Raw genomic sequence first — 24,285 nt, 5'->3', positions numbered from 1 at the left:
GTGTGTGTGTCTGTGTCTCTCTCTCTCTCTCTCTCTCTCTGTGTCTGTGTGTGTGTGTCTGTCTCTCTCTCTCTCTCTCTGTGTGTGTGTGTGTCTGTCTGTCTCTCTCTCTCTCTCTCTGTGTCTGTGTGTGTCTCTCTCTCTCTCTCTCTCTCTCTCTCTCTCTCTCTCTCTGTGTCTGTGTCTCTCTCTCTCTCTCTCTCTCTCTCTCTCTCTCTCTCTCTCTCTCTCTCTCTGTGTGTGTCTGTGATTCTCTCTTTGTGTGTCTGTATAATATAACTTAAAATATTCCTTGCAAGACTCTGTAGGGACTAAGAACGGCACAGTTTAGTAACTTACAATGAGCTTAAAATACTGTTATACTTAATATACTACATTGTGGCATGTAATAAGACTTAAAGGAACATATTACAATTTACTTTATAGAGCTTAAAGAGACAGGTGCGTGAGTACAGGTATATATTCAGACAGACAGTAAGAGAAAAGTAAAGTGTTTTTTGAACATTAAAGCTTTTAAACATGTTCTAGTAGCAACCCAAAATACAAGTATGAACCTTAAAATCGACGTAATATGTCCCCTTTAAAATATTAATTTAGTGATTTATGATTTTGCTCTCCCGTATGGTATACCCAGCGTTATCTTTAGTGTATCATATCATAACATCTTTCTTTGGTAGCTACTCAGCAGTGAGTTTCTGATATTTCTCTCGTAAGGTATCAGTATATTTATAGGGACAGATGGTCCGTACGAACCGCAGAGTCTCTCCAGATTACACGGAAGAGATTTGTCTGCAGTCTGCAGCATCCAAATCTGAATTATTCATAATACACTCACATCAAGATCACTACACACCCAGTTACTGGCATTTACTACGATTTTACCAACGAGAAACAAAAGGCCTTGCAATGCAATAATGTACCAAACAAAAAAGTATTTCTTAAGGCGTCTGTGCAACTGACTATCACTATATCCCTGGATAGAAAAAAGAAGTCTATTGCAATTACTAACTGCTAACCAAATTGCATAACAGGCTCTTGTTAACACTGGCCAAGCACCAAACAACAGACAAAAAGAGTTACCAACTAGCTGGTGAACACAGTGGAGCATTTATCAGCTAAAGATCCAGATATTTCCCTCAGGAGTTGGTGGAGACCAAAAACAGAGCTAAAATAGAATGAATATTTCACATGCATTTGTCAGGTTGCAAAAAAGTCTAAAGTGAGTCCAAATGAATGATAATGTTGCTCTTTGTATGGCGGCTGTGTACAGTTTGCTTGTATGCCTCTGAAACCTTTATCCTAACCCAGTGGATCATTTTTAATTCACGCTTTTTATTCCTCCAACTCGACTTACATCTTTTTTTCCTTTCTTGCTTGCATTTACCCACACACACACACACACACACACACACACACACACACACACACACACACACACACACACACACACACACTCAGACCGAACAGTCACTGACAGGTTGTTTCTCCCAGGACGGCTCCTCCCCTGAGCCACGGCCCATGTCCTCCTTAGTTCTGTTTAATATTGCAACAGACAGGGAAAGATGTAAAGGAGTGAAAGAAGCCTGAGCCGATAGAGAGGAGAAAGAGAGACATCAAGTTGTAATGGCTTGTGGGCTACTGGGCTTTCATATAGTGCCTCATCTCTGCTAGAGGGATGGAATGAAAGCGATACGAACTGGAGACAGATAGGAGAGGAGACGGACCAAAACAGACCTCTCTGTCTCTGTAAGAAGGGTCTCTTGCACTAAATTCATCTTTGTTCAAAAATGGTGAATATAAACTAAAGTTCTTGCAGTTTTACCCAGGGAGCATTTTCCTTTAAATTAATATAAATCCAAGCAAAGGTGTGAGAGAAAAAAAGCTGCTTAGTCTCGATTCTAAGTGTAATGTGAGCATATTATTCACTTTCCCATTGAGGTGTGACACAACTTAGGGATGATTGGAGGAAAGTCACTATTAGCAGGCAGTGTTGGGAAGGTGACTTTTGAAATGTAATAGCTTTTAGATTACTAGTTGCCCTGTTAGACATGTAATACGTATTATAACTATTTTATGACTTCATCAAATTAATGTAACTTATTACTTTTGATAGATGTTTTAAATTGGGCAACTGGCAACTTGATACTATTGTAAGTGCTGGTAAACAAACTTTACACTATACAGTAATGTTATAGCTTTTTTTCTGATTTCAGAAGGAAAACATTGTTGAAATTCCAGGTTTCTTAGAGCAATTGATTTGATTGACAGACAAGAAACCAAGACAGCCAATCAAAGACAAATGCTCAAATGGAGCCTGGCTTCACATAGAGACAGTTCCTTGTCAGCCATCCTACCCTCAATGGTCATTAATAACTGTAACGGATTACAATTCTATTTATTTTGTAGTTTAATTTCGTAATGCGTCTCACATGTGTTACTTCCTACGCTGTTAGCAGGTCACTGCTAATTCGCAAATGGCCCAAACCTTTCTCACGTTTGTTCCTTACGACTGCTGACCTCATTATTGTCCCCTACTAAATAACTTAATACTATACTATAATAACTGCTATTTAACATTTGTTCGTCCGCTTTGAAACATACTTATATTAAACTTTTGATAATTTCAGTGGCTATTGTTGCTGCTTCATCCTTGTTGTCCTGCGGCCTGTATCACAAAACTAGTTAGACTTAGTCTGTCACTCTTTGAGCTACATGGCTTCACTGAGGCGAACATTGGTGATGCTGGTTAACTGGTGTCATCAGGCTGGTTATCGTCTAGGTCAGAAGTTATACAAATAATTACAAGAAATGTTATTCTGACCTTGATTTGAATACTAAATATGCAGTGAAATGAAACAATGATAGCTGCAGGGAAACTGCACTCAAAACACTTCAAAAGTGTTTATAGCAGCTTATAGCTGTTCCTGACGGCAACACTGGAAGGGGGGGTCTATAAACTGGCTGTCATATAGCAGCCTGGTCTACGGAAATGTATTGTCAATTATGTTTTGAGAAAAATGGATTTTCTCCTGGATTACGTTTGTTTTTGATATATCACAAATACGTTTCTAATCAAACTGTAAACTGAACTAAACTGCATTTTAGTTGAATGGGAACATCGTTTTTGGGAGACAGGGTTGCATACTGTCTATCGAGGTAAGACGCGCTAATGATTTTAATACGGTGATAATGACACACTTTCTCTCCTTGGAAGTTATTCTTCGCAGTGCAATTGCCCAGTTAGTGAGCCGGCTTTGTGACAACAGAAAACCTGAGTCAGACCCATAAGTGGAAACCCACAAATCTTGCTTTGCGATACAGCCTCCTGCTGTAGAGCTTTGCAATCAATTCCTCTTGTATTTCTAACAGCAATGCAGGAGCAGTGCAGCATGCGTGTATATATTTCTGCTGGTGGCTTGGTATTTTTTGCAGACTCTTCCTTGACTCTACGCTGCCGTCCCACAGATATCCAGGTCGATATTGCTTCTTTGAGGCATTTTAATAAATACTGTCACTCTTTATGGCCAAGAGTTATGAGTGCATTTCAAGTGATGGACCAACTTTGGCCCATTTTCAGTTTATAGAAGCCAAGACACACTGTGACACTCTGCTCTGCGAAGAGGTCTGCATCCCAGGGTTTTGGCTTTGGTTCAATTTTTTCTCTCTCATCTTTTATTTACCTAAACCAGGGGTGTCCAAACCTTTTTCACTGAGGGCCACATAAAGAAAAATATACGAAGGGCTGGGCCACTCATACTTTTGAGCAGTGGCTGGCCGTGCATTTCACACCTAGGCCTTCAGTGATGTCATACACAGTCCTACCTGAATTATTCCACCTCTTAATACCATCATTATGACGCCATGGCTCTAGAAACTATACATTTAGACAGAAACGCAGTATAACCGGGCGTTGCATCACCTTAACATAGTCAAGTACAACAGAGTTATATTAATATTTCCGAAGCATTTATAATCAATAAATCCGCATGTACAATTAAGAGTGTTAAACTACCAGCTTTAAGATCGCTAGGATACTGTCAACACTTAAAAATAAAAGGCGCTTTTAAGGGATTAGTCTACAAAGTTTTATTAAGTCCACTAAAAGTATGTGAGCTTTAACAAGTGTGTTCACTAAACAGTGCATTGTCACACCTAAAGCAGTTTCATTTAAGAAACGTGATGATAAAGAATAAAGACAGACTGAAAATAAAAGAAAACAAACAAATAATTTGCATTTGTTCATGAAGATATATTTGCGACAGTGGTGAAAGTGTATTTCTAGCCTTGAATGTCCACTTTGATAAAGGTTAAACCAAAACAATTCAACAAGTCTCCTTGAGTACTTGTACTGCACAGCTGAGCCAGTGCGCCACACACATCTCTACATCTCTTGCAGAAGCATCAAACATTTTATATATTTGTCAAAAAACAAAATGCTTGTTACTCACCAAAACAACTGATTATTTGAACATAAAATCCATCCTCCTTTCTTTCCTCAAGAATACTTCAATGACTCTGTTGTACAGTTCATCTGTGCATTTCAGTTCCACCAATAAGTCCTTTTCTATAGACATGGAGGCTAATGCTGAAAGCCGAGTCTGTCCAGTAGCATTTCTGCCATAAGTTTTAATTCGCTTTAAGGCCGAGAATGACCGCTCGGCAGAATCAGTGGACACAGGGATAGACTCGCTAGCGTCGGAGTTGGCCTTTCTCTTCTAACGATATCTAGCTTTTCTTGAGAAGTTCGTCTTGAAAATGGTGTTGTAATGATATCTGCGACCAAATCGATATCTTCTCCTCCTTCAGCCATTGTGGGTTGAAAAAACAGCTTGTAGGAATCTACACAAACTAGCTTGTTCAAGTTCAGTTGCTAGCTCTGCATAGCTCTGCCTCTCAATAGTGTGTATCCAATCAAAAGACGTGGACGTGCTGACGTTATCGTACGCCTTCCTAGCTGGCCCCAATGTCGCCAACTCGAAATCTGATTGGTTAACGCCACAGTTTTGTCTCCGTTCACTTTAAGCTACAGGTGCCCGCACTGTTGATTCTGAAGGCCTAAGGGCAGATTTCGTGGACCCTGGCAACACATCATGGCTGAAATATGATTGGATAAAAGCTCTAACATAAAGGCCAGACCTCCAAATCTCGATCTGAGGCTAGAAGCAGCGCAACCAAGAGGAAAGCTATGAAATGAAGAGAATAGACTACGGGGAATAATTTAATGCATATTTGTGGGAAAAAATGTAATTTATATTCTGATGATGTTTAGGCCAGCAGAGAAGGCATTGCTGGCCCTGACGGCCCCCCACTGGAGGGGCAGCCTCCATCACAGCTTTCTATTAATGAGGTTTCATTTATTTTGTAAGACGTTAGTTAGAAAATGTTATCAACTTTATTTGACTGAATTTATTGAAAAATTGAGCTTATTAACATGAATACTGTGTAATATATGTTTTAACTCTCCTATAATGGGAACAGCGTTGCACTCAGTGGGAGCAGTGATGCTTTGGACTGAAGGATGCTGCAGGTCAGGAGTAAGTTTGGTGGTTAAGATACGAAGGACATCACAGAGATGCTGTCGCTCATTTTGGTTCTCAATCTGCTTTTTTTCAGAGTTAACAGAAAATGTTTGCTCACATATGAGCTGAACAGACTCATCATTCTTTGTGCGTGGCGTCTCATCACTGGAAACTTTTCTAAGCTCCGGTAGAAGTCGGGGAGGGAGAGAAGCTGATGTTGATTCTTCAGGGAATTATCGTATATATAATTATTATTATATAAGTTCTAGTTGCAGACTCTCTTAAACTTCTTCTGCATTGATCAGCTCGATTTCTTTCTCAATGATAGAAAAATCTTGGAAGTGCTGACTGAATCCTGTCATGAGAGACGTGATCACAGACACATATTTCCCCTTGTTATCAGAAAGGTTGGCCTTTGGAAAAGCACATTTGATTTCGGGCAGCTTGGGGAAGTGTGCAACATTGACGTTGTGTAGTTGTGCCTCAAGGAGACGGAGCTTCACACAGAATGCTTTCATGTGCGCAGTCGGCTCTTGTTCAGTGTTGACATGACCAGTAAGATCAGAAATGCCAGGCCTGCCAAACATGGAGGGTCACTCAGCTCATAAAGAGGTCGGTCCTTCTCTTTCAAAAACAGATCGATTTCTGATCTCAGGGAATAAAACCGCTGCAGCACGGAGCCACGACTCAGCCAGCGCACATCAGAACTGTGGAGTACGTTCTCGTATTCAGCATCGACATCAGACAGGAAAGCTTGAAATTCTCTGTGCTCGAATTATGTTGTGCCCTTTAGACTCCTAAGACCAAGCAGCTCTTCCGTAACGCAAAAGTTATCGTCAACTCCCTGCAATAAAGTGAACAGCTGTGCGGTGTCTGTCACATCTGTGCTCTCATCACATACAATCGAGTAAAAATCTAAAGCACAAACTTTATCTGACACTTGATGTTTTAAGTTAGCTGACAAGTCAAAACTGTGTTTCTGTGTTAGAACAAAGACGTACAATACATTCAAGCGCAAGTTTCTATCTGGGCCATATTCCATTAGACTTTTAGAATGTGCCGCGGGCCGTAGTTTGGACACCCCTGACCTAAACCTATAAGTCACCATTAGTTCAGCAAGCGCTCTGGAACTTAGGTGACGTAGTAAAGAGCGACAAAGTCTGCATAGGGAGGAGGATAGGGTGGATGAACAGGTCAAACTAACACAGCGCTCTCTTGTGTGAAACCAACAGTCAATGTTAACTTAACTTACGTACGGAAAGTTACTTACGTAAAAAACATTCCTATTTGAACCCAAACCACAATGTTTTCCTGAAACTTACCGAGTAGTTTTATTTGCTAAACATAACCAGGTATTTTTTGTTTTTCATTCAAAACGGTAACCACGTGTTTAAAACATAATTTAGATAGTAGCGGTACCCAGTGTGTTAAAATGTCAAGGGGTCCTGACCAATCCTCCGTACATGACACGTTGAGAATGAGGAAGGATTGGTTCACCACAGGAAGGATTTGTTGTCGTGATTATTGCAGAGTCTCCAATTGGAGGAAACGTGCATGTAACTCTGCCAGTACAATTACTGTCCAATGTGAAGGTTCAAACTTCACTATACTTTCAGTTGACTCAAGGGTGAGTGGATAATGCATTTTCATTGGGCGCACATATGTGTTAAACCCTTCTGTTGCAGTAGCAGTCCGTCATGATCAGAGCCAAAACTGTTCTCTTTTTTACACTTTTGGTCCATTTGGCCTATAGACCACCAGCAGCTCAAATTGGCCCTTACAGTATTAGCTGGGGTGCACTCCGTCACTGTGCAGTGCCAGGAGACCTGCTGCTACACCCAGCAGGGCAGAGTGGATGATTAAACTATCATCTCCAAGGTGGTGAGCAGCATTAGGCAGTCTGCCAAGCCCAGTAGACAACCTACCTCCGCCACACATCACACACATCCACTGGAAGGGCATTAAAACCTTGTGAAGTTTCACAAACTCTGGCATGTGCTCACCAATTAGGGGGAACGTGGATAAAAATAAGTGGTTTATTTATTTACTTTTAGCACTGAGAATGTGGGAAGCCAAAACATTCTTAATCAAAAGCACCTGTTTGTTGATTTTCTAAAATTTTACTGATTTAAAAAAAAGTTGGTATTGTAAATATCTTCTTACGCTTGGTAGGAGTGAATAAAGCTTATTTAATATATGCTGAGAATGAGATGAAGTTCCAAGATGTTTCCTATTCATGAGGTTTTTATGATTTACAGATATTGTGTTGACCCTGACAATAAATGAAAATTATGAAAATAATGAAATTAGATTCGTCATCACAAGCTGATTCAAAAGAAGAAAAAAAAGGTTGTAAATGAAGTGTCAGGTAAATTAATCCTGATCTTCATTAATCCACACTGGAAAGACTATCACATGTATTTGTCCTACCTCAATCAATATGTATTACGACACTACGAATATGTTTCTGCACTATTTATCTGAGCGATCTCAATTTGTACTTGTTAACGATAAATCCTCCATGACAGCCAAAGTCAGTCTTGGAGTTCCGCAGGGTTCTGTACTTGGACCGATTCTATTCACCTTATATATGCTTCCTTTGGGCAATATTATAAGGAACCACTCTATAAACTTTCATTGTTATGCGGATGATACCCAATTATATCTATCAATTAAACCAGATGAAACCAATCAATTGGCTAAACTTCAAGCATGCCTTAAGGACATAAAAACTTGGATGTCTAGCAACTTTTTGATGTTAAACACAGACAAAACTGAAGTTATTATACTTGGCCCTAAACGCCTCCGAAACGCATTTTCTAATGACATAGAAGCTCTGGATGGCATTAACTTGGCCTCCAGCACCACTGTAAGGAATCTTGGCGTCATCTTTGATCAAGATCTGTCGTTTAACTCCCACATAAAACAAATCTCAAGGACTGCCTTCTTTCATCTACGTAACATTGCAAAAATAAGACACATCCTGTCTCAAAATGATGCAGAAAAACTAGTCCATGCATTTGTTACTTCAAGGCTGGATTACTGCAACTCATTGTTATCAGGTTGTCCAAAAAAGTCGGTTAAGACTCTTCAGTTGATCCAAAATGCAGCGGCACGTGTATTGACTAGAACAAGGAAATGGGATCATATTACTCCTGTATTAGCTGCTCTGCACTGGCTCCCGGTAAAATACAGAATAGAATTCAAAATCCTTCTCCTGACTTACAAATCAATTAATGGTCAGGCTCCAGCATATCTTAAAGATCTCATAGTACCTTATAAACCAACTAGAGCATTACGCTCCCAGACTGCAGGGTTACTTGTGGTTCCTAGAGTCTCTAAGAGTACAATGGGAGCCAGAGCCTTCAGCTATCAAGCTCCTCTCCAGTGGAACCAGCTTCCAGTTTGTGTTCGGGAGGCAGACACACTCTCCACATTTAAGAGTAGGCTAAAGACTTTCCTTTTTGATAAAGCTTATAGTTAGGGCTGGCTCAGGTTTGCCCTGGATCAGCCCCTAGTTATGCTGCTATAGGCTTAGACTGCCGGGGGACACCTCCCTGCTCTCTTCCTTCTCTCCCTCTCTCTTCTTCTCCCTCTCTTCTTCTCCCTCTCTATCTGTATGCATTTATGTAAATGTATGTTACTAACTCACCATCCGGGGTATCATCCCCGGAGTGTCTGTCTCTCATGTGGCAGGTTGCCACTGATAAAGTTTACGTCAGGATCATGAATCGTGACAGCGCCTGCTGACCTGGTCCTGCTGGACACCGGGAAGCCTTATTGACATTTTCCTGGATTCATCCAAACTTTCTATTTCTTTTTTTTTCCAACACAACATAATTTCTGTCAAATGTTGTATTTGTACTATGTTGTTTATCCTGTACACACGACATCTATTGCACGTCTGTCCGTCCTGGGAGAGGGATCCCTCCTCAGTTGCTCTCCCTGAGGTTTCTTCCATTTTTTCCCCTTTAATTTTGGGGTTTCTTTTAGGAAGTTTTTCCTTGTGCGATGCGAGGGTCTAAGGACAGAGGATGTTGTAACCTGTACAGTCTGTAAAGCACACTGAGACAAATGTATAATTTGTGATATTGGGCTATACAAATAAATTTGATTTGATTTGATTTGATTTTGCACTATTATGTATTTTCTGCACAACTATGTATTTTCTGCACAATTATGTATTTTCTGCACAACTATGTATTACAAACATAATAGGGGCACTTCCCCTTTTAAGAGTAACAGGTCAACAAACCATCACTTCCGGACTGCTAACGGAGGAGCGTGTAGGCGCCAAACTGGGACCAATGAGGAGAAGGTCAACGCCTACTCCATGTATTAGATGCGAATTTTCAAATGTTTGGACACCTGGAGCGGAGCCGTGAGACCGCAACGATGGGGCTCTTGGAGCCATGCGGTCTATGGAAACGGCGACGCGAAATGTGTCCTCAGCTGAGAATATTTTCTTTGTTTGACTTATTGCGTTAAATAAATATATAGATTACATCAGGAGATTGCTGTTTTGATTCGACATTCAAGCTCCGAGTTCTTCAGCTTTTTCCTACCCTTTAATTGGCGTCCCTGGGTGGGCATCCCGAAAGGAGAAGTGAAGAACGATCGCCGAGTATCGTTGACTGGTATTCATTGCACGTGCAAAAGATCAGGTGAGGGTGAACACCGGTTAAAAACAAATATTCACTGCAGGTAGACTAGGAAAACTTATTAATGAATGCCAGCAACAATGTTCGACGGTCATAGCTAATACAACTGCTGTTAAACGATAAAAAGCAATCCTGAATGTTGAAATACAAGCGATAAGAGCAAGCATCGAAGATATTAATGATGTTAACGATATGTATGAAAAGCTTTTGGAGAGCTCCAGCATTGTCTGGTTAGAGTTCTAGGAGAACTTATATTTATTCAACCAAATCCCTGGGGGTGTCCGGGCTGGTACCGGATAAAGCTTATGGTAAGCTTGCATTGAATGTAGTTTAATACGAAAACACCTTTGGAAGGTAGCTAAGAAAGCTTAGTTAGTTTAATGTTAAAAAAGTCCTTTGGAAGGCAGATAGGTATAGTTTAATTGAAAGACTTCTGGGAAGCCTAGCATTAGAGGCTAGTGTTGTTCACCAAAGAAGGATAGTGATTATAATCCTGAATTACGTGAGAACCGATGACGATCGCCTCATAGTCTCAGATGTTGTATATCATCTTCTTTGCGGCAAGCATAGTGTAAAACATGTAAAGATTTGTGTATTGTTGTGAGTAAAGTGTGACTAAAGCAGGCCTAAGGCGAGGCTAAGCTAGCGCTGATATTTAGCTAATGCATTGGAGTTTGTAGAACTGGGTGAAAACTGTTCTAACTGACTGGTAGACGGTTGTGAAATCAAAGAGAACCGTGGAGTGTATGTGAAGTAGTTTTAAGTTGGAAAACTGTGAAAGAAGGAGACGTTTTTGTGAAAGGCCTCAGAGATTAGGACCAGCTAACGGTGGCCACGTGATGCTGGGTCGCTAATTCCGCCTATGATGTGATGTTACGAGGCATGTGAGAGTAAATTGTGATAAACCAAACCTTGAGTCTTATGCTGGAGCAGTTTTGGGTGGAAATAAAATGCATAAGTGATGTAGTAACCGAGTGATTAAAACCAAAAATGCGAGTTTTCTCCAAACTGGAAGGAGAGAAAATTTAGAACAAAGAAACCTCCATTTTCTCTTCATCCGGTGGGAATTTAAAAAACCCACATCCGGTTGATAGCTAAATGCCTCTGGTGGACAAAATTGAGACTACAACTAAAAGTTTATAGAAACTTTACAAAATTTAAACACCTCCACCTCCTGTAGGACGGCAATTAAAGCGCACCTAAATTTAAAACCGTGCACCAGCAGACAAATTGGTAAATTACAATTAAAATCCAATTGAATTGAGGAAAGCTAAAGAGAAGAAAAAGGTGAAACCAGAACCCCAGACTGTAGACCGGACGTGAGAAAAAGGACTGACGTGAGAAAAAGGACTGACAAGAGAACATGACTCCCCAGCAACGGGGATCCACACTTCCGGAACCAGGTTGTATATCTGCATTCACACACACTATCATAGTCAATTAAAGGAGGCTGAATTGTAAAGTGTAGAAAACTGTCTCTTATATGTTTTTGAGAAAACATGTTTAATAAGTGTGTGGATGACAGATATGTAGACTTTTTGTGTAATTCTGGAGCAGACAGAAATGATTAGAACAGAACAGAGCCGCAAAATACCAGCTAATGATAGATTACGTTCAGAATAATAAATAATAATAAAAGACTTTAGTCAAGAAGTGTCAGCATAACTCATTTAACACACACGGTCACGGCTTCTTTGTATCCCTCTGTAAAAGGCCGGCGTGATTTCCTCTTGGATGGCTGTCCGTTCCCACCTCTCCCAAAAATATTCAAACCTCATGACATTTTGTGAAAGACTATAATCGTCGACAGACGAATAGTAGGGAGATAGAATCTTCTGAGAGTTTAGTCTAAACAGTGTAGGGAGCTAGAAGCTCCTGAGGGTCCGATCGTAAATGTCATGAGGAAGAAATATGTTGAAGAGAGTTTGTAAGATAATAGGGAATGAAACAGCTGACAAATTATTTAAGAAAATAAAGTTTTGGTAAACTCATCTGCTTTAGAAATACCAGACTATAAGAAGCCTTTTATTTAAACAGCAGACTTCATGACATTAGTATTAACACAGAACCATGGAGATAAGAGTAGACCAGTGGTTCACTACTCTTCACAACTAGACCCAGTAGATAAGGCGATGCCTGACTGCACATGAGCAGTAACTGCAGCTTCAATGGCAGGTCAGGCCTCTGCATCAAGTGATATTCAGGCCATTGACTTTAACAGTGACACATGCAGTGTCAGTTTTGTTTTCACAACCGCATCTGACTATAGAATAATGTACAACTTTGATCCATCTACATTATTTCCAACAGCTGAGGACGGAGAATCACATGACTGAACGACAGAGACGGACAAGGAACTTCACCAAGACCAGACTTGACTGACATTCCCTAAGAGGAACCAGAGATAGAAATGTTTGTTAACGGATCATGTAAAGTAACCTAGAGGATCCGAATGTGACAAGATTTCTGTAGTGACACAGACCGACGTATTAAAAGCAGAAGCTCTACCCAATCATCTGTCAGCAGAGCAGCAGAACTGATAGCATTGACAGAGACATGCAGATAAAAGAAAGACAAAGTTGTAAATATCTACACAGACAGTAACTATGCATGTTCAACATGTGTTTGCTCAACAAGTACAGCATAAAGGTATGGTAACATTGACTAACAAACATATTACTCACTCTAATAGAAGACTTATTGAAGGCAGTACAGCTACCAAAGTATATTGCTTTATATAAAGGCACAACACATATGATAAGAACTGATCCAGTTTCAGTAGACAACAATATGTAAATGAGAAGACAAACACACCAGAACACAAGACAGAGATATTGAAAGAGATGCAGAATGCAGCTCTAAAGTAAGAACAAGCCGTTTGGACTAAGAATAATTACATACAAGACAGAGACGACTGACGAAAGAACACTTGACCAGAGAAGAACTTAGTACTACCAAGAACATATATAAATGTGTATTGAGACACGGTATTTGACCATGTCTCAAAAGGGGGAGTATTATATTGAGTATTATATTAATAAGAGTATATTCATAGCATTTGATTCAAAGGCCGAATGCCGACTCCAATAAAATCCATGCAGATGTGCTGAAACTGATATTCTGAACTAAATAAATATGAAGGAAATAAATATAGTTTAACGATTATAGACGTGTATAAAATGAGCTGAAGTATTTCCAACACATACAGTAGACGCTATGACAGTAGCTAAAGTGTTTACCGCTAAATTAACTGTAAAATAAGGTAATGTGTGTAAAGGATGATAATAATAATAATAATAATGATAATAAGCTTTATGTAAGAATTGCAGGTCAAAGTACTTGCACTGCAAAAACATAAAACATTAGACAGAATAAGAGCAAATATATCCTGGTGACACATAAATATATCACCACTCCTGTGAGAGACACTGACTCCATGAAGCAGAAACTGGACCTCTTCGTGGTGAAGTCTGACTACACAGGGAGGTGGTACCCATAGGGGCGCTTGTCTCACCATCAGTGAAGATTCAACAACCCGAAGTTTTAGAAGGGGACTGTGAAATGGGGGTCAGTCATCACAGGAGGGTGAGTATAGCCCTGTACACCTGAGACTGCACAACCACGTTAAATTTGATTTCTGTGACGTAATAACCTGTCCCTCTCCCTTAACAAGATGCAGAACAGATCAGGTGGGCAGAGGAGCACATCCGCGCCACGGAGAGGAGTGACATGTAAGAAAATAAATGATTGTGATCCATTATTCCTCACCATCGTTTCATCGCATCCCAGAGATTAGAGACGGTTTGTTTTAGGCAGCAGAGGTTTTAGGAGCAGGTCCACAAGGACACTTTAGGATAAAGGTAGAAAACAAGAAGACTGCAATCTCCAAGCAGTCAGTAGGAAAGGATATCAAGTTACTACAGTAAGAAATAGAATAGCAGGGAGACAGGATATGTGGAGAAGAATATGTGGCTTGACTGTAAACTGTATACCACTAGCTCAGTAAATATATAGTGTGTGTGTGTGTGTGTGTGTGTACCAGTCAGGCCCCTCTTTGCTTTAAGCCCAGTCCCAGTAATACTCGGACCAATAACAGAGTAAACCTGTCTGTTAACAATGATGCACAGTGTAACAGAACCACTCAGCCCAATTTGCAAAAATCTCATTAAGAGATTTCCAACTCACAGAACCAATAGCACAAGACTGAAATATGTGCATTGATGACACTGGTCGAGTGTTTCTATGTTTGGCCCACAACAGGTCAAACTCTTGTGAGCTTGAACTCGGCTGAAGAGAAACACAGCACCTGGGGAGAGCTTCAGCTCCACAGCATACAAGAGATGCAGTAGGAGTCCCCCTGGGGAGTGCCAGAGATCAAATTGGAGCAGGTTTTGACTCATTGTTTTTATGATGGGCAACTACTAATAAGAATGTGGACTAATTACATTCATTGCATCTAACAGAGGTTTATTAATTATTACAAGGGATGCCGTTAAGGGACAAGCTGAACAACAAGCAGCTTCCAGCTTATTGACATGATAGAATGTCTTTAGACGTGCTCCTAGCAGAGAAAGGAGGTGTGTGTGTGCCATGTTGGATCATCCTGTTGCACAATTATATCAAATAATACTGTTTCAGAGAGATCAGTTACTAGAGCCTTACAAAGATTGACAACATTATATAAAGAATTAGCAGAGAATTCAGGGGTAGAGAATTAGTCTGGTGATGCTATGGAAAGACGGTCCGGGAGATGGAGAGTTCTCATGTCACTGGTATCTTCAGCATTAATAGCTATATCAATATTAATTTGTACATTATCTCCACCGATTTATATTTTGTAAATATTTATGCATTTTTTATATTCATGTACCCGCTAACCCAGAGCAAATTCTTTGTAGGTGAAAACCTACATGACAAGAAAGATTATTCTGATTCTAAATACTTACTGTATGTGGATGTTGTTATATACCATAAATTAGAAGCCGCATGACTAGATTGATTGATTCCACAATCACAAAACAAATGTACACGAGTATCAGCCCCTCTCCATAGATTTATGCAATTTGATAGAACTAGCCTGATTACAGAACGGAATTGCATTAGACATGGTGCTAGCTGAAAAAGGGGGTGTCTGCAAATTGTTTGGCTCTGTGTTGTACTTTCATCCCAAATAACACAGCCCCTGATGGATCCTTTACCAGAGCTTTGAAAGGACTTGACCGACTCAGCAAAGAGCCAGCATCAAACAGTGGGGTACTCATAGACTATGATATAGAGCTGGAACACGACAGCCAGGAGGAAGATGATTTTGTGTGAATAACTCTACATAGTGTTCTTTGCTGCCATACCGAAGCCACTGACTTTATTGTAGTTACAGTCTCTCAGTCGTATACAGATATTACAATCTTATACAGACATTAAAAGTTTACTAATATTTACTGTCTTTTACTGGAAGTGTTTTTTATTATACTGAAGCTAATTGTCTTTATGCTGGAATAACAAATGAAGTTCTTTGGTTTTATACAGAAGGTATTTTTATGACTGGAATAAAAACAAGTGCACTATGAATGTATTCTTGTATACCATATGATGAATTTGTACACCACTCGGTGCCTTATATTTACTGGAGATTATACACACCATAAATGGTGTGTAAAGGGGGAATTGTCAGGTAAATTAATCCTGATCTTCATTAATCCACACTGGAAAGACTATCACATGTATTTGTCCTACCTCAATCAATATGTATTACGACACTACGAATATGTTTCTGCACTATTATGTATTTTCTGCACAACTATGTATTTTCTGCACAATTATGTATTTTCTGCACAACTATGTATTACAAACATAATAGGGGCACTTCCCCTTTAAGAGTAACAGGTCAACAAACCATCACTTCCGGACTGCTGACGGAGGAGCGTGTAGGCGCCAAACTGGGACCAATGAGGAGAAGGTCAACGCCTACTCCATGTATTAGATGCGAATTTTCAAATGTTTGGACACCTGGAGCGGAGCCGTGAGACCGCAACGATGGGGCTCTTGGAGCCATGCGGTCTATGGAAACGGCGACGCGAAATGTGTCCTCAGCTGAGAATATTTTCTTTGTTTGACTTATTGCGTTAAATAAATATATAGATTACATCAGGAGATTGCTGTTTTGATTCGACATTCAAGCTCCGAGTTCTTCAGCTTTTTCCTACCCTTTAGAAGCATAAATTAAAAAAAACCTTCTCCAGCAGATGGTGTTGGGGGGTGGGAATGTGGGGATTCTGGTGTGATTCAACGGAGTCATCGCATTCACAGGCATTTTATTGATCAATGCAACATTCCTCATCACGTATGCTTCATATTTATCATCATCACGTATATTTTTAATTCTCACATTCATCACCGTGAGAGGCAACAGTGCACTGGTGAGGTTTAACACAAGGAGCTGCTCCAGGTTTATAACACTTTTTTACCAGGAGTGGAAAGTAACTAAGTATGTTTACGCAAGTAACTGTTCTTAAGTAAAGTACAAGTCACTGAAACACTGGCACATCCTTATTTATAAGGCTATTCTTGGTGTTCTTCCTCCTTACTTAAGGATCTACATTAATCGGAAATGTAGTGGATCGTATCGGCTTTGCTCTGAGGACTTGTTTTTTTTAACTGTCCCAAAAGTCTACTGAACTGGGGAAAAGGGTGTTTAGTTATGCAGCTCCGGATACTTGGAACCAGCTGCAGAATGAGCTGAAACTCAGAGAGCTGGTCTCTCTAAACAGACTTAAAGCGACTCTGAACGACATTGAAGCAGGACACTGTGTCTGTAAATGCTTTAATTAATATTATAATTGTGATTATGTGTCATGACTCGTCGAATTTGTTGAGTTTTTCATGTGGTCTTGTCACTTCCTGTTTTATTTTGTACCTACCTCTTGTTTCTCAACCTAGATCCCGTTACTTCCTGTCCTTGTGTGGTTTCCCTCCATCGTCAGTGTCTGCCCCGCCCCTGAATGTTTCCACCTGTTCCCACTCACCTCTTGTATAAATTGTCCTGTCTCCCCTTGTCATGTGCCAGTTCGTCTTGTCATATCCTTGTAAGAGCCTATGCACGTACCAGCGATCCATGAAGTGTGCTTATCCGATAGTTTTGTTTATCCTCCTAGTGAGCGTTTTCAGTTGTTGTTTTGATTTATGGAAGTAAAGTTTTGTTTATTCTACACTACCTTTGTGTCTGGAGTCGTGCAATTGAGTCTTCCTTCCCTGTGTCTGAGTAGTAACATTATGTTGTGACTGTTTTGATTTGTCTGTAACTGTGCTGCTGCCTATCTTGGCCAGGACTCTCTTGAACAAGAATCTCAATGAGACATATCCTTGTAAAATAAAGGTTATAAAATAAGTCCTTAACCAACGTACATGAATATTTCCATTTGGCATGATGTAAGTACACAACTCAACGTGCTTTTTTAAAAACATTTTAATATGGAAAACTTACATAATATACCTTTTAAGTAGGATCTTCACTGCAGGGTTTTTATTTGCAATGGAAAAGTTGTACGTTGCAGTTTGGCTACTTTACTGAATGTTCCTTCCACCACTGCTTTTTATAAATGTCTTGCTTGATTAATGGTTTTGTGGAAAGACCTGGGTTCAATTCCTGTTAAGTCATGAAGATTTAAATAAAGAGATTAAAATGTGTACCTCTGCTATTCTGTCTGATTATTACTGATTGTAGAGCACCAAACATTTTCAACACACTCGGCAGAACAGGGGACAGAGTGGGCAGATGAGGAACAGAACAATACAGAAGGGGAAAAAAAAGTGCTGATCTCTCTCTGACTTCCTTTCTCCCTCCCTCTCATTCAGTATGTTGACTGTTTCTGTACAGAAAACGGGCTCCCACGCTATTCTGCCTGGCCTATTTATCACATTGATCAGTTTATAAAGAAGTCTGATGTACACAGGAGGCTCGCTAGAAATGTGCGTAGGAGAGAGATGATGATTTTTTAGCACCTTCTGAGAGATATGCGCCGCTCTCGCTACTCAAAGGTTAAGTCTCGCTGACACGGTCATTCTACTCACTTGGCCTTGTGACATCTAATCACCATAGATTACATTTATTTGAGTTTATTTTCTCTCACACAACAATCTTACATTGTGTAATAAAAAAAACACCAGCACTGAAGATCGGCAGAAATTGAAAAAGACAGTAGCAATAAATCAGTCCACGATCCAGGATAATCAGTCAATTTGAGTGTCAGACTTTTATCCTGTTAGTAAAATACAACTGTTAAAAAGTCAGGAAAGTAGAGCAGAAATAATTTATTTATTGCTTAGGTCATTTTTCAAGCAAAAATGGAAAATAAATGTGATTTCAAATGTCAATATTTGCTGGTTTTCTTCAGCCCCTGTTATAGTAAAGTGAATATTGTGATGGCCATGTTTGCCATTTGCTGACAATATTTTACCCCTAACAAAGGATTGGTTATTAAAACAATATATGTAGTTTAACCAATAATGGACAGCATAACTTTTGAAAATTGACTTTTAATAACAAAATAAAAACCTACATTTGATACATACTAATTTATAGTGACACTAGTTACAAACTAATCCTTAAAGTGTCATCCTGTCAATAAAGTGTTCACAAAATCCAACGCTTCTAATTCAACGTCATCTCCAAAGGGAGTCTTAGCTCTGCCACCTGCACAAATGTAAAGTGAACCATCCATTTGTAAATGTTACAAACCCCCCAGCTCTCCATTACTAACGCTATCCAGTTGCCCATGAAGGTAGCACTGTAATCTACCCTCAAGAGCCGGAGACAAAACATCGGCATCATGAACACAGTAATCCAATTGATTTGGAATCATCCCTGAAAAAAGAACTAGCGATCCGGCCTGATGTAAACCCCTTGCATCACATCACACTACACTGCCTCGTAAACTATACGATGAGCTGATATGGATGAATGAATTGCATTTTCATTTAATCAGCATAAAGCTACGATCCTGCTGCTGTGCGGATGCAGCGGTGTATTCTCGCAGTATCACCGGTAACAAGGGGAGCTGCGGGTCTGTTATTGCTCTCAGTGCAATCGTTAAATGTATTCCTGCTGTCTCAGTCCTGTTGTTGCAGGAACAGCTGCACATAATCCTGATTAACTGCAACAGAGCACGGCCTTTACCCTCTTGGACCACAGCGTGTTGATTCCAGACAATGGAGCTTCTGCCCAAACAGCTTTCTGCCTATTTCAACCCCCGAAAGTCAGCATGAGAGGATGTTTCTATGAGAACGTGAGCCGGCGGTCCTCGGCATACTGACCTCAGGAGTCCGTAATGATGTTTCATGATGTCACTACTCTAGTCTTCACGTGGGAATTTGCAGTTTTGCAGTTTTTCTAAGAACAGTGTGGCATTTTGGAATTTATATTAGGGTCATTTATTGTCTTATCTCACATACCTTAGAATGTAAACTAATGCATGCATTTATTAATAATGCATTTTTAAAATACAACACATGCAACAACAACACTCCGGCACGGTGGACATTCTTGCATTTAGAGCAGAGTGGTCAATTGAGTTTTGCTAAGTTTTCTTTGCATCTGTGTGACGGTAAAGAAGAAGTGCAGCCTCTACTCTAAATTATAGTAATGTTGAGAGTGCCTACCGCACAGCAGCTGCATCCAGGCGCAGGTCTTGTAAACGGTGCAGGTGTTGCAGAAGAAGAAGAGTGTCATGCAGGCGATGCAGCTGAGGGTCAGCACCATGGACAGCAGCACGAACACCGAGGCCACCTTGAACGCTCCGGACGGGATGGAGCTGAAGTCGGAGAAGCTGCCCACACAGGTGAACTCGCGGTTGGGCGACGGACCCGTGCCAATGCAGTAGTGGAAGAGGCCGAAGTAGCCGGCCTGCGGCGTGTTGACACTGTCGCCGATCCAGTAGGGCTGGATGAACACCACCACGTTCACGATGGCAAAGCAGATGGTGAAGATGGCCCACAGCACCCCGATGGCCCGGGAGTTGCGCATATAATTGTCATGGTAGATCTTGGAGGCTTCTTGGGAAGGCAACATGTTTGGTGTTTTGTTTTTGTCTCCTTATATCTCTCTTTCCACCCCGTCCTCCTCCTACTCTGTACACTCTTACAAGAAAACCTTTAGAAATGGCCCAGACATCCCTCACTACCCAGATATGTTTCCCTTCTCTATATCAAATATTTCTTGTGCTTAAATTACCCCACTTTGGCTATTTCTTGTGGCTGTTAAAGGCTATTAAATGGGCCTACATAACCACCCGATAAAAAAATGTAACCTGCAAATATGTGTGTGATATCACAAGACTTAACATTGTAAAAATTAGTGAGGGGGAAATGCTACATTGAAGCAATAGGAAATCATAGCCTACCTACACCGCTAATGAATAATTTACCAAGACCAGTGATTCAACATTGCTGTCTAAGGCTCGTTTCCTTGGGGCTACACCATGAATGATTAAAAAAAATCCATCAAAACAGGATTTTCTTTCTTTCACAGTGGTCGGGGCTGGAGGTTAAATCTGTGTTTCATCCTCATCCATCAGTGCAGAGCTTTCTTCGGGATGTCCATTATTACCATCTGTGAGATGAGATGCGCCTCGTTGCCTGTGTATAGCGCCAGCGGTGGAGCCCGTTTTTTTACCTTCCGAGGCATCCGTGGGGTGCTCCCCTTTCCTCTGCTCGCCCTCAATGTCCACGCAGCATGTGGAAATGAAACAGAATGAAAAGAAAAACACCGAGAACAGGTTTCTACACGAGCCCTCTGTCAAATTTCAACAGTCCTTTCTCGTAAATCCGACATCCTCCACCGCCTCGACTCCATTATCATCATGCTTTTTTGTCGTAGCCTTTATCCAGTATCTCTCTCTCTCTCTCTCTCTCTCTCTCTCTCTCTCTCTCTCTCTCTCTCTCTCTCTCTCTCTCTCTCTCTCTCTCGTACAGTCTTCCTCCTCCTCCCGTTTCTCTGCGCGCCGCCCGGAAGATGACAGCGATGGAGCGCGTTCTCGGGGGGATTTGCATCAAAGCGCTTCTCCGCCTCTGTTCACCTTGAATTTGAAATTAGATCAACACATATTCCCTCACGTTTGGATGAACAATGAGCGTTTCCAGGAAAAAGGGCTTATCAAACAGACACGCGCTAGATCATGGAGCCCTGTTGGATAAACGTGTCTGAGTCAGGAAGCTGTTTCTGGGTGAGATGAAGAGTAGATGGAGTCAATCAAAAATCCTGCAGACCGGTTATATTACTGCTAAATAGTGAGTGCAATGATGCACTTTCAAATGTGCAGTAATGGAAGAAGTATTACTATTAAAGTATTAATACCACAGTGTAGAAATAGTCTATTCTGACTTAAATGAAACCAAATGAGTACCAAAAGTAAAAGTACTCATTAATCAGAATAATATGCATTATATCACTGGATTGTCATATTAATGTATAAGTGTTACCAATGTTGCAGCTGGTAAAGGTGGTGAGAAAATCCTGCCAGGTATAGCTTAATCCAGGCAAGTCCAAAGTCCGGCCCGGGGGCCAATCACAGACCGCAACTGAAGCTTCGGTCTTATAATGTATTATTTATGGCCCCATGTCAAACAGAATAAATCTTTACAATGCAATCCCTCCTTTCACTGCGTGGTAGTAGCATCACTCTAAGGGGCCTTACACATGCTGCATTGCTACCATGGCGACTGCAAACAAAAAGAGGAAAGTTGACACCTCCGCTTTCAGGAACAATGGGAATTACAATATTTCTTCACTGAAAATCGAGGCAATTGTTTTTGCCTAATTTGAAACGGTTGGAAGGAATTCAATGTAAAGAGACACTATCATAAAAAACATGCTGATGCATACAAAAAGCTAACAGGGAGTGGCCGTACTGAAAAAGTGAAGCAACTCCAAGCTGCTCTGGCATTACACCAGCAATTCTTCATGCGGGCCTGTGAGTCAAATGAAAACGTCAACAAAGCAAGCTACGAAGTGTTAATAGCTAAACATGGCCAACCTTTTACAGAGGGTACGTTTATCAAAGACTGTGTTGTGAAAATGGTGGAGAACATTTGCCCCGATAAGAAGCAAGAATGTATTAATGTTTGCCTGGCTCGTAACACTGTGGCACTGAGAATTGAGGACATATCGTCAGATACTCAGAGACGATTGGGGGACAGGGGAGTGACTTTTGATTATTTTTCATTAACCTGTGATGAAAGTCCATATGCATCTGACATCTGAATCTGAATCTGGCTTGGCTTCCAAATGTAGTAGAGTAGAGGTAAAATGGAAATACTCAAGTAAAGTACAAGTGCTTCAAAATACAAATACATTTACCTGAGTATATGTATTTAGTTACATATATAATTCATTACGTGTGAACACTGTTGGGACAAATGGGAAATTGTGGATTTGGATCCTCTTGTAAAGCTCACACACTTGTACACAACACAACACACACAGTGGAATTAATCACTAAATACATATCAGCTATTATATTATCTCATTATCTTTACTTGAGTAATTGTACTTGTACAAATACTTATTGGTAAAAGTCATACATTCAATATCTGGAGTAATTTAATGTACATATGTATTATCTGCAAAATGTACTTTAAGTATCAACAGTAAAAGTACTTAATGTGCAGAATAATGTCAGGGCCATACTGTATACTCATATAGCATTATTGTATTTTTATTAGCGATGCATTAATGTGTAAGTAGCATTGTCACATTAACAATACATGATATTTTATAAAGGTATCATATGTTTTGGATGTCAAACCTGAGTCTGCAAAGTAACTAGTACCCATACCTGTCAGATAAATAATGTGATACCATACCTGTCAGATAAATAATGTGATACCATACATGTCAGATAAATAAAGTACAATACTTCCGTACTGTGAACCATTCCTGCCTGACGGTTAATACGAATGTGAATAGATTACATTTTTGAATTCTTTATATTTTATTTTTATGTGATGTATTTTTAAAATTTAAGAAATATTTGCCTTTATCATGAGAATCTGTTACGAGCAGAAAAGGTGAATAGTGTGCTCATCCAGTTGGGTATAGGTGCAGGACATCAACCCCCCTTCAGTGGAACAATGGACTAAGAGACAGACAGATGTACATAATGGAAGAAATTAATGCACAATTGCAAATGAAAAAGGATATTTTTGGGCGGAGATCCATCCATCGTCTACCGCTTACCCGGGGTCGGGATCCTTGCGAGAGTGAAGAGTTGGTCCGTTGTTCCACGACCAGGAATCCGCTTTGTTCCTCTTCAATCAGAGGTTCGACTATCGGCCGAACCCTCCTTTCCAGTACCTTGGAGTAGACTTTACCAGGGAGGCTGAGAAGTGTGATACCCCTATAGTTGGCACACACTCTGTGGTCCCCCTTTTTGAATAGTGCGTGTCAACCAAGACATCCCCTCAACACCCAAAGCCTTTAGCATTTCTGGACGGATCTCATGTCAGGACAGACAGACGAGGACCCAGGAGCGCAATTTCGAGATCAAGGTTTTATTGAAAACACACACACACAACAGGGCCGAATGAGGCACGGCAGTAGTACAGTTCAGGGATATTCTAAACTCGTAGTCGTAAGGCGGAAGGCAAGTCGGGTTTACCGGGGCTGGAGATCAGAGTAGTAGTAACAGATCACAGATCAGGAGTCAGAGTTGAAAGCAGACAGGTAGGCAGGCAGGCAGGCAGGCAGGCAGGCAGGCAGGCAGGCAGGCAGGATTTCCGATGTAGGCTTGCAGATGATCTGACAAGTGTGGACTGAAAAACAGGGCTTTCTATACAGGGCATGATGAGTAGTAAATGCAGTGCAGCTGGTAAGTTAACGAGGGTGGAGCAGAGACAGGTGGAGGTAATTGAAAACAATTAGTGGTGTTACCAGGCAGAGAGAGGGCTCATGACAGGACCCCCCCCCCCCCCCAAGGGACGGCTCCAGAAGTCCCCAAGAAACACCACCAAGCCGGGCGGGAGGAGGGGTAGCCGGCGGAGGGTCAGAATTCCTCTGAGAGGTCAGAGTCCATATCCTCAGCGGCACCGTCTCCATCAGAAGACTCGACATCCGA

General features: G+C 40.7%; 1 protein-coding gene across 1 annotated transcript in view; it reads right to left on the bottom strand.

The window, feature by feature from the left end:
- Positions 1-21,129, bottom strand: part of lhfpl4a (LHFPL tetraspan subfamily member 4a) — a 48,173-nt gene extending 27,044 nt beyond the window's left edge. The window contains exon 1 of the mRNA XM_029436454.1: positions 19,835-21,129. Coding sequence (XP_029292314.1) covers positions 19,835-20,243 — 409 coding nt within the window. The 5' untranslated portion in view covers positions 20,244-21,129. The remainder of the gene's footprint in view (positions 1-19,834) is intronic.
- Positions 21,130-24,285: the final 3,156 nt, after the last annotated feature.

Source organism: Cottoperca gobio, chromosome 7, assembly GCF_900634415.1.
Source record: "Cottoperca gobio chromosome 7, fCotGob3.1, whole genome shotgun sequence".
NCBI lineage: Eukaryota > Metazoa > Chordata > Actinopteri > Perciformes > Bovichtidae > Cottoperca > Cottoperca gobio.
The sequence above is the reverse complement of the archived record's forward strand: the minus strand, read 5'-3'. Positions and strand labels throughout refer to the sequence as shown.